The 12,105-nt window shown below is 29.5% G+C and overlaps 1 protein-coding gene across 2 annotated transcripts; it reads left to right on the top strand.

Annotated features, from left to right (window-relative positions):
• Positions 1-1,487: 1,487 nt before the first annotated feature.
• Positions 1,488-12,036, top strand: LOC105252018 (DNA-directed RNA polymerase I subunit RPA1). Of its 2 annotated transcripts, XM_011259187.3 has the most exons (6): positions 1,488-1,670; positions 4,038-4,244; positions 5,112-9,430; positions 11,141-11,296; positions 11,387-11,690; positions 11,766-12,036. In XM_011259187.3, the coding sequence occupies exons 2-6, from the start codon at positions 4,067-4,069 to the stop codon at positions 11,867-11,869; spliced, it is 5,061 nt and encodes a 1,686-aa protein (XP_011257489.1). In that variant the 5' UTR covers positions 1,488-1,670; positions 4,038-4,066; the 3' UTR covers positions 11,870-12,036. The 2 variants fall into 2 exon arrangements, with proteins under 2 accessions (XP_011257489.1, XP_025265086.1); XM_025409301.1 differs by lacking the exons at positions 1,488-1,670; positions 4,038-4,244 and having other exon boundaries at positions 5,112-5,197; positions 5,464-9,430.
• Positions 12,037-12,105: the final 69 nt, after the last annotated feature.

Here is a 12,105-nt window from a genome sequence, read left to right as displayed (position 1 = left end):
CAGTAGCCCTAAGTCCTTAAGTCTTAAAAGATTGACCAATCACAGTCAAGTATGAAGAGAATACTCGACTGTGATTGGTCAATTTCTTAAGGCTTAGATCTTAAATTGTCTATTGTAGACTCGGCCTAATTGTTGCTCGTGTTAAATCTGAGTAAGATTTTGTTTTTTCGTGTATTATGTAATATTATAAGTTCAATTAAATCCTTCGTATAGCAAACTCGTTAGGTTACAGTATTAGTGCGTTCAAAAATATGTTTGGTCAGTGTTGGGAAAAAAAATAAAGTTGGCAGTATTAAAAACTCCCAGTGCTGCGTTTCGTTTCTCCCACTGGGATCATTAGGATTGTATTGTATCGTATGTACAATATATGAAAGTGTTGCAATTACACTAATTATTATTATGGAACAATATATTTTACTCGAAAACATCATTTTTGAATCTTCGAGTAGTTCTTCTTCAAATAGTGATGATAATAATGAAGAATTACAAAATATTTTATTCGAAAATAGAGGTAATAACAATAGAGGTGAAAGGAAAATAGTACCAAAAATAACAGATTATTTGGAAAATGTTGTTACCAGATATACAAATATTGAATTTAAATCACATTTTAGGTAAATTATGTCACTTTATTATAATTATAGCATTATTAATACAAAACACACGTTCGTATTAATAATAATATATGTGATGTTATTAAATATATTATTATAAAATATATTTAATTACTTATTTACCTCTTTTAATATCTCAAGTAGCAAATTTTTTTAGGCCCGGTTCCACAACTCGAGTTAATCCGAGTTTAATTAGAGAACCTCTAGGAGAGAGAATGGACAACTGATCATGTGACATGTGATCAAGCTTTTTCATGATTGGCTGGCAGAAAATGTATCAATTTTAGCTATTGCGACGCCAATGCAAAATATGATGACACACAAATAGGTTAATATATGTGTGTCATGTGTGTCCTATTTGTGTGTCATCATATTTTGCATTGGCGTCGCAATAGCTAAAATTGATACATTTTCTGCCAGCCAATCATAAAAAAGCTTGATCAGTTGTCCATTCTCTCTCCTAGAGGTTCTCTAAGTTTAATACGTTAAACTGGGTCCTGATTGGTCCATTTGCTACTTAAACTCGGATTAACTGGATTGTGGAACTGGACCTTAATCCTAGTGATCCGAGTGGAAGAAACGAAACGCAGCACTAGGAGTTTTCAATACTGCCAACTTTATTTTTTTTTCCCAACACCAACCAAACATATTTTCGAACGCACTATATGATTAGACTCGAAACACAAGCACGGCTGTGTTCCAAAATTCACTGTCAGTATTGAAAATCTATAGTGTACGTCTTATAAACTATAGATTTTTAGTACTGGCAGTGAATTTTGGAATTTTAGTCCACATGTGACGTTAATGACGTCATAGGGTACAAGATGGCGGATAGAAATCGTAGTGGAGAGTCATTGGGTTTGTTCTTTTTAGTTGCACTGCTGCACTAGTGCAGTAAGTTGGAAAGAGACAAACATACTTTCTTTCATTCTAACTAATTGCACTAGTGCAGTAGTGCAGCTAAAAAGAACAGGCCCATTGGCGCATCTTTGATCATAGATCTCTATGCACATCATGCGTGAAATGGGACGTACCCTTTAGAAGTTAATAAATTAGGTGAGCAAATATTAAATATTGCCTACAAGTAAATTTTTCTTTTTATTACATTACACGCAATTAATGTAATTAATATTGCGCATTATTTTATTTACATTTTTTAATTTTTTTAAATTATATATGCAACTACTTTTTAGGTTATTTTTATATTATAATATATAGATTATAGGTTAGATTAGGTTTTGTTTTCGTTTTTACATTATATTTAGGCGCACTTTAGTGCATGCTATTTTGCGCACAAGATTAAATTAAATATAAAATAAATGTCAAGTTCAATAATAAAAGCTATCATTATTTTTTTATTAATTTTATTTATTTGATCATTATAATATGTGAATAAATTTTTAGTTCGATCCATTCTACTTAAATTTTAATAAACATACACTCAATTCATACGTATTTGCATTAAAACAATGGTTTGAAAACTAAATATCGCTTGATATAAACAATGATGACAATATAAAAAAGCCATTAAGATGCCACTTGTGAGAATTACGAAATTTGTCATTAATAGAATACCAGCGATATTAACATATACTGCAGTGAAAAGATACACTATTTGAATAAAAATAGATACTTGTCCATGCATTTACTATTTATTTTTTGTTATTTATTGTTTATTATTTAGTAAAATAAAGTTTGTACCACTTAATGATTTTAATGCAACAAATCTATAATTATATAATTCACATAAGTTTATACCTTTCTATGTAAAGTGATACAAATGCGATGAGGTTTACAATTATACATAGATTTGTAATTTTTTATATGAACCGAGATCCACCCATATCAATTGATGCTTTCAGACACACACACGCACACACACATATACATACACACAGGGTGTCCCAAAAGTCCTGGACAGGTCGAATATTTCATAAACTATGCACTTTAGAAAGAAATATTTCAGACAAAAGTTGTATGGCTTGAAGGGGGCCATCAGATAGTGGTAATGATTTGACATGGGAGAGTCATTTGAAAGTCATGTGAAGATCACCGTCAATTTCTTAAATGGAATTCCCTATTTTTTATTAAATATTCTGGTAGCTCACGTCGACAACTTTCCAAAACACTATAATTAAGTTAGTTTTCATTAAGTATTTTCCGAATTATGAGGCTTGAAATCATTTCTTAATTTTACATAAACCGTAAAATATTTTGTAAAATATTCATTTTTCGATTATCTTCTTACCTTAATACTTTTATGTACAAAATAAAGAGAGGAATCAATTGGTGTAAAGAAAAAACATAGTTGTTTTTAAGAAAAAAATATGTAATTTGCAATTAACAATTACATATTTTTTTTAAAACAACTATGTGTTTTCTTTACACCAATTGATTCCTCATTATTTTGTACATAAAAGTATTAAGGTAAGATAATCGAAAAATGAATATTTTACTAGATATTTTATGGTTTATGCAAAATTAAGAAATGATTTCAAGCCTCTTGAAAACTTGAAAAGTATTCAATGAAGAAATACTTTATTATAGTGTTTTGGAAAGCTCTCGAGATAAGCTACACGAATATGTAATAAAAAATAGGGGGTTCCATTTAAGAAATTGAAGGTGCTCTTTATGTCATCTTCAAATGACTCTCCAAAGTCAAATCATTGTCACTATCTGATGGCCCCCTTCAAGCCATACAACATTTGTCTGAAACATTTCTTTCTAAAGTGCATAGTTTATGAAATATTCAACCGGTCCGGGACTTTTGGGACACCCTGTGTGTGTGTGTGTGTGTGTGTGTGTGTGTATATATATATATAGGGTGTCCCAAAAGTCCGGTTGAATATTTCATAAACTATATATATATATATATATATATATATATATATATATATATATATATAATTATAGATCTTGTGGTCTCACGTGATCTCAAGTGATCTCAAATCATCAGGTGATCAACTTTGCATGGATTTAATAAATAATAAACAGTAAATGTGTAGAAGTGACTATTTTTTTATTGAAATTTCATACTTTTTCAATACAGCACATATTGTCAATATTCCATCGATGACATTTCCTAATTTTCACAAGTAGCATTTTTAACATTTAATACTTCTTTTTATATTATCAAGCAATTTTTACTTTTTTTGTGTGTTTATTAAAAAGACACTGATTAAGTATAGTTTTTACTCAAATTTAAGTAGAGCATGTCAAATTAAATCAACCATTCATCAAGCAGTTTTGATAATTCTATCACTGAAATTTTGAAAATTATAAAAAGTGTTCCTTAAAAGAAATTTGTTTTCAAGTTTCGTAGTTAATTTTTAAGCATATTTAGCAATATTCTTTATATTAACAAACAATGTTTTCTCATAATATTTTATAGCAAGCAGTTTATTATATTATTCAATATTGCAGACTTGTGAGAGCTAAATATTAAGAGAGAGATGATGGGGAAATATAAGCAACGTCTAACACCAAAACATCAAGACTCTCATCATTTATTATTCTCAATGTTCACAGCAAATGACATAAGGAATTTAAGTGTAACAAAAATAAGAACATCTTTATCTTTTAATATACTTGGACATCCACTAAAAGGTGGATTATATGATCCATCTTTAGGTAAAATATTTTATTTTAATACATTTTATAAAAGATGATATTATAAATTATACCATTATGTAATTATTTATTTCTTTATATAATATTTTCTATTTTTCTATTTTTTATGGTGACATTTTGTAACAATTCTAATTATGATTTGCTTAATTTTTCAAATACTATATTTCAATTTTTAGATAAAATTGAACAACTTATACCTCATAGAAAAAAAATGATACATTTTATTTATTAATTGATTTTAATATTTATTTACATATTAATCTCAATATATATTTCATTACAATCATAATTTAATATTTTATAATAAGAATTCCTGTTTTTTTATTCATTATAAATTCTATTTATATTATTAGTTTTTTTTTTTTATATTTTATTAATTTATATTATCCAAGTAGTAAAAAGTTAGTTTTTATATATTTTCTCTAAGAAAACTCTTATTAACTTATATACAATGCCATTAAATTTAATATATGAGTGGCTCAGATGCCAAGTGATACAAACAATAAAAATTTAAAAAGTAAAAATTATTGTAATTTGCTTTTATCATGAGTACATATAAATGATTTAAGTATACAAGTCTTATTGATCTTAAAAGATGATTTTATAGTTATAAATGATTCTGATAATAATATAATTACAGATGGTCGATGACAGATTACATTGTCTGCTCTCAAATTTATTAATAACTTGAAATCTAGTTTGAGTAGATTTGAGGATTACTTGGTATATGAGAAATTCATATATATATATATATATATATATATATATATATAGATATATAATAATTCAAATACATAAAATAGAAAAAAATCTGTATTACATTTTAATATATATTTAATATAATTTAATATGTTCAATTTATTATAGGCACAACAAAGAATTTTGAACTATGCAGCACATGTGGATATAATAGCTTCAAATGTCCAGGTCACTTTGGACACATAGAATTGCCGGTACCTGTTGTCAATCCATTATTTCATAGAGAATTAGCCACATTGTTCAAATTGTCGTGCTTAAATTGTTTTACTTTTCAAATACCACCAGATATCAAGACATTACTTGCTGCAAAATTAAAGTTACTTTATCAAGGGCAACTTGCTGATCTTGAAATTTTAGATCAAGAGATAACATATGTCAAATCTAATGAAAAAGATAAAGAAAAACAAACTCAATATATTTGTGATATAATTGATACTTATATGCAAAACTTTTTTAACAGAACCAGACTCAGTCAGTCTATGATTGAAAGTCATGAGCATAAAAGCAACATGAAGAATATCAATACACAATGGCATATCTATGTTAAAAATGTACTTAAAGAATATGTCAGAAATAAAGTTGGAAAATGTAGGAATTGTAATAATGTTTTACCAAAAATTTCAACGTTACAAAATAAAATAATGATAAGAAATAAAGGAGGAGTCTCCAAGGAAATATTGTCACATGAAGTGATTCATAAATTACATACAGTGATGATTATGCCAAATCAGTCTAAGGAATATCTACGACAATTATGGAATAATGAAAAGGATTTTTTTCAGATAATTATACCCTGCTTAGAATTAGTGGATATTGAATATCCAACTGATATATTTTTTTTCGAAGTAATACCCGTGCTACCGCCCATTGTGCGACCAGTGAACTTTATTAATGGTCAAATGATCGAACATCCTCAAACTTACATCTATAAGAACATCATACAAGATTGTTTGATCTTAAGAAATATTATACAAACGATTCAAGATGGAAGTATTGATCATTTACCTCAAGCGAGTCGACTTGTCTTTGAACAAATAAGAGGAAATACAACGGTCGAAAAGCTACACAACGCCTGGCAAACCTTGCAAAGCAATATTGATCATCTGATGGATCGCGACATAAATAGGACTCCAGAATCTATCAATGGTTTAGGCTTGAAACAAATTCTTGAGAAGAAAGAAGGTATTATTAGAATGCACATGATGGGTAAAAGAGTGAATTTTGCTGCACGTTCGGTCATCACTCCAGATCCTGACTTAAATATCGATGAAATCGGCATTCCCGAAGCTTTCGCTCGAAAATTAACTTATCCTACAACTGTAACACCGTGGAACGTCGTTGAATTGCGACGATTAGTTTTAAATGGACCCGATGTTCATCCTGGAGCGGTTATAATAGAAAATGAAGATGGATCGGTACAGGCGATTAACAGTAACGATTCTATGCAAAGAGAAGCTATTGCTAAGCGTCTTTTGACAACAAATGACAAAACCAACGAATCCTTCACTGGCATCAAAATAGTACATCGACATCTTCAAAATGGCGATGTGTTGTTATTAAATAGACAACCAACGTTACATAAACCGAGTATAATGGCTCATAAAGCACGTGTTCTGAAAGGAGAAAAGACATTGCATCTTCATTATGCAAACTGTAAGGCGTATAATGCGGATTTTGATGGCGATGAGATGAACGCTCATTTTCCGCAAAACGAACTAGCTAGAAGTGAGGGTTATAATATAGCTAATGTGTGCAATCAATATCTCGTACCAAAAGACGGAACTCCGTTAAGTGGTCTTATACAAGATTACATAATAGCCGGAGTACAATTAACAACTAGGGGTCAATTTTTCTCACAAACGCATTATACACAATTAGTTTATACTGCACTCTCGATGGTACAAGGAGATGTAATTCTCTTACCACCAACTATTATCAAACCAAAGCCTCTATGGTCAGGTAAACAAGTTCTTTCAACTGTTATAATTAATATTATTCCTTCGGATAAGACACGAATTAATCTAATTTCTAATGCAAAGATTAATGTAAAAGAATGGCAAGTGGAAACACCACGACGTTGGAAATGTGGAGTAGAATTTAAAAATCCAATAATTATGTCAGAAGCTGAAGTTGTAATTCGACATGGAGAATTACTATGTGGAGTGCTTGATAAAATGCACTATGGTGCGACTTCTTATGGTCTTATTCATTGTATTTATGAGCTATATGGGGAAATGTATGCAAGTAAAATATTAAGCGCATTTGCAAAATTGTTCCAAACCTTTTTACGATACAATGGATTTACTCTGGGTGTTGAAGATATTCTAATAACTCATAAAATTGACAAAAAACGTAAAGAATTAATTCTTGATTGTCGAAAAATCGGAGAAGATGTACAAAAATCTATCATAAAAGTATCTAATGAAGTATCTATGGATGAATTTAAAGACAAGGTGGAAGAATTTTATTGGCATAATTCGAAATTTCGTGCACAAGTCGACCATAAATATAAGAGTGTATTAGACGTTTACACTAATGATATTAATAGAACGTGTCTACAGCTAGGACTTTTTAAGAAATTTCCCAAGAATAATTTACAGCTTATGGTACAATCTGGCGCAAAAGGATCCATGGTTAATACTATGCAAATATCGTGTTTGCTTGGTCAAAGTGAATTGGAAGGTAAAAGGCCACCATTAATGATCAGTGGAAAAAGTTTATCAAGTTTCTCAGCGTATGATCCGACACCTAGAGCTGGCGGTTTTATCGATAGTAGATTTATGACTGGAATTAAGTCTCAGGAATGTTTTTTCCATTGCATGGCAGGACGTGAAGGTCTTGTTGATACTGCAGTCAAAACTAGTAGATCCGGATATTTACAAAGATGCCTTGTGAAGCATCTGGAAGGATTAGTTATCGGTTATGATGCGACAGTTAGAGATTATGATGGTAGTTTAATTCAATTTTATTATGGAGAGGATGGCCTCGATATACCGGGTTCACGATTCTTAAGAAAAGAACAAATGGCATTTTTAGCCGATAATAAAGATGCTATTATAGATACAAAATTATTGGAATATCTAAAAACAGATAACAAAAAGATTAGAAAAATGATAAAAAAGATTAAAAAATGGGAAGATAAAAATGGTTCTTCTTTGAAAAAGAAGAGAATTAGTGAATTTACGAGATTTTCTATTGAGAATCAGAATAACTTAAAAGAAAAAAGAAGCATTGATAAGTCTAATGGAAGAAGTAAAGCTGCATTATCTCTTATGCGAAAATGGATAAGAACGAAGGAAGAAGTGAAAGAGACATTTCGCGCACAATGTGCTAAATGTCCCGATCCAGTAACATCAAAATATAGACAAGATATTGAATTTGGTGTATTACCAGAACGAATAGAAGGTTTAATAGACGAATATGTTTTTCATTCTCCAAAAATTAAAAAATCCATCCTAAGAGATTTGTTATCCATCAAAATTATGAAAAGCATTTGTCCACCTGGTGAACCAGTTGGTTTGTTAGCAGCACAATCTATAGGCGAACCATCCACTCAAATGACCTTAAATACATTTCATTTTTCTGGACGTGGTGACATGAACGTGACTCTAGGTATTCCTAGATTGCGTGAAATTTTAATGATAGCATCAAAGAATATAAAGACTCCAAGTATGGAAATACCTTTCCAGAACAATCTGCAAAATCTTGAAAAGCAAGCAAAGAAACTAAGATTAAAATTAACAAAATGTGTCCTGCGTGATGTATTGAAAGATATTACAGTAAGTAGAACAATAGAAAAAAGTCCATATAGAAAATTAGTGTACACTATAATGATCGAATATCTTCCTTACAAATCTTATAAAAATGAGTTTTCCATTCATCGACAAGATGTAATTAAGCGTACTGAGAAATTTTTTTTCAAGAATATATTTAAAGAAATCGAAAAACTTACTAAAGCAAGCAAAGTTTTATTGCATTACGAAGGAGAAAAAAGACAGGCAAGCAATGACGATGCACTAGATCAATTTGATCCTGATGACATAATGTCGGAAAATACTGGACGAAGAATGCAGATGGATTTAGGAGAGATGCATGAATCATCCGATGAGGAAGAAATTGCAGAGGATGCTGATGCGACGATGAGTAGATCCCTATCGCGTCATCAAGAAAATCAAGAATATGAAGATTCAGAAGAAGAAGTGGAAGATATCACAAATTATAAAGAGGAAGAAGCAGATAATAATAATATAAATAAAAACTTGGAAAATACAGAAGATAATGAAGAGGATGACTATACTAAGGAGAAATTAGATAACAGAAAAAATGACAAATATAACAGAAAAAAATGTGTCCTAGATTCATATTTGTATGCTACTGATTATGATTATGACGAAAGTAAATTATCATGGTGTAAATTCACATTTTGGGTAAGTGACAAAAATTTATTGTTACAAATTTTATACTTTGTATCAGTGTTCGTGAGCGCACACTACCAGGCGCGCGGCTCACTGACGTGCGCCCGGCTAAAGATTGGTGCTGATTGGCGCGACTTTACTCAATAATTACTATTTTATTAAGCATTATAGAAAAAAATAGTTCAGGACTTTTCGACTCGATTTTTAATCAGGAATTTAATCACGAATAGCACTGTGGAAGCTTTCGAAGCTATACCCTGTATATATATACGAAAAGTATGGGATCCCTTCAATAATTGTAGAGATTTCATTTTAGAGAAAAATTAAATATAAAAGTTGTAGAGTTCTAAAATCTCTATTTACTAGTCTTATCAGCATGACCACAGGTGATGTTATCAAGGTTGAATTTTTTTAATGGAAACCTGTATTTTTTATTACATATTCCTATAGTTTATCTCGAGAGTTTTCCAAAACACTATTACTATTAATTAAGTTATTTTTCATTAAATACTTTTCAAGTTATAAGACTCGAAGTAATTTCTTAATTTTAAATATAATTTATAAAATATCGTAAAATATTCATTTTTCGATGATCTTACCTCAATATTTTTATGCTCAAAATAATGAGAGGAATCAATTGGTACAAGGAAAACAGTTGTTTTTAAAAAAAATATGTAACTATCAATTGCAAATTACTTAATTTAACTTAATTATAGTGTTTTGGAAAGCTTTCGAGATAAACTACAAGAATATGTAATAAGAAATAAGGGTTTCTATTTAAAAAATTCAAGATGACTTTCATGTAATCTTGGCAACGCCACTTATGATCCTACTGATAAGACTAGTAAATAGCTATTTTAGAGCCCTACAACTTTTGTACTTAACATTTTCCTCTAAAATGAAATCTCTTCAAGTTATTCAGGGGGTTCCATACTTTTTGTATACTCTCTCTCGCTCTCTTTTTTTTTTTTTTTTTTTTCTCTCCTCCTCTCTCTCTCTCTCTCTCTCTCTCTCTGTGTGTACAGGGTGACCCATTTTAATTCATCCAGTCGAATATCGAAAACCAGGAGAGAAAAATGTTTCAGACAAAAGTTGTTTGGTTTCGAGGGGGCCATAAGATGGTACCATTGGTTTGACCTTGAAGAATCATTTGAAGGTCACGTGAAGTTCATCTTCAATTTCTTAAATGGAACCTACATTTTCTCATTACATATTCTTGTAGCTTATCTCGAGAGCTTTCCAAAACACTATAATAAATTATTTTTCCATGAAATACTTTTCGAATTATGAGGCTTGAAATCATTTCTTAATTTTACATAAACCATAAAATATCTTGTAAAATATTCATTTTTCGATTATCTTGCCTTAATACTTTTATGTACAAAATAATGAGAGGAATCAATTGGTGTAAAGAAAACACATAGTTTTTTAAGAAAAAATATGTAATTTGCAATTAACAATTACATATTTTTTCTTTGAAACAACTATGTGTTTTTTTATACCAATTGAAAGTGACCTTCAAATAACTCTTCAAGGTCAAACCAATGGTACCATCTTATGTCCTCCTCGAAACCATACAGCTTTTGTCTGAAACATTTTTCCCTCCCGGGCTTGGTTTTCGAGATATTCGACTGAATGGATTAAAATGAGTCACCCTGTAAATGTATGTATGTATAAAAGTTCTACATAAATAAATAATATATATATGTTAATTTTTTACAGTTACCACTTAAAATGATTAAATTAGATTTGCCAACAATAATTAAAAATGCTGCAGACAAAACTGTTTTATGCGAAATACCACATATCAAGAAAGCTTTTACTTTTCAAAATAGTGAAAATGAAACAATTCTCAAAACAGATGGTTTAAATATAGTAGTAAGTGGACGTTTATCAATTTAAAAATTTAAAAAAACATACTTTTTACTTTTGTATTTTATCTTTATATATTTCATATTTCTTTTACAGGAGATGTTCAAATATGATAAAATACTTAATTTAAATAGGTTATATTCTAATGATATCTATAATATTTCTTTAACATACGGAATTGAAGCTGCAAATAAAGTTATTGTAAGGGAAGTGAGGGATATCTTTAAGATGTATGGTATTACTGTAGACTGTAGACATCTATCCTTAATCGCTGATTATATGACATTTGATGGAACATTCCAACCACTTAGTCGGAAAGGAATGGAAAATTCTGCCTCACCATTACAACAAATAAGTTTTGAAAGCTCGTTAGCTTTTTTGAAAAGTGCAACATTGCAAGGTAATGAATTTTATAATTAGATGTAAAATTAAGATTACTGTAATAATATAAAATTAAATAAAATTTCATTTACAGGAAAAAAGGACGATATATTATCACCTTCAAGTAGACTGATGTTAGGACAACCATGCAAATCTGGAACTGGAGCATTCTCTGTATTACCATCATTATACATGTAAAAATAGATAATACGATTCTCTATTGATAAATAATTATATTTTATACGTTTATTACATTTTTTCACAAGAACAAAATTGATACCTATAATAAAATGTATTTATTTTATAGAATAAAAATCAGTTTGGTTTTTCTTGATATACGCAATGCAAAATTTGCTATATATATATATATATATATATATATATATATATATATATATATAATATAATATAATATACTATATAGCTATTCAATA

This window comes from Camponotus floridanus, unplaced genomic scaffold (genome assembly GCF_003227725.1).
Source record: "Camponotus floridanus strain SB8 unplaced genomic scaffold, Cflo_v7.5 scaffold254, whole genome shotgun sequence".
Classification (NCBI taxonomy): Eukaryota; Metazoa; Arthropoda; class Insecta; order Hymenoptera; family Formicidae; genus Camponotus; species Camponotus floridanus.
This window is presented reverse-complemented; position numbering and strand designations above follow the sequence as displayed.

Coding starts and splice junctions, on each gene's coding strand:
- LOC105252018 (XM_011259187.3), top strand. CDS start 4,067: ATGATGGGGAAATATAAGCAACGTCTAACACCAAAACATCAAGACTCT. Junction 4,245..5,111: donor ATTATATGATCCATCTTTAG/GTAAAATATTTT, acceptor AATTTATTATAG/GCACAACAAAGAATTTTGAA. Junction 9,431..11,140: donor GGTGTAAATTCACATTTTGG/GTAAGTGACAAA, acceptor AATTTTTTACAG/TTACCACTTAAAATGATTAA.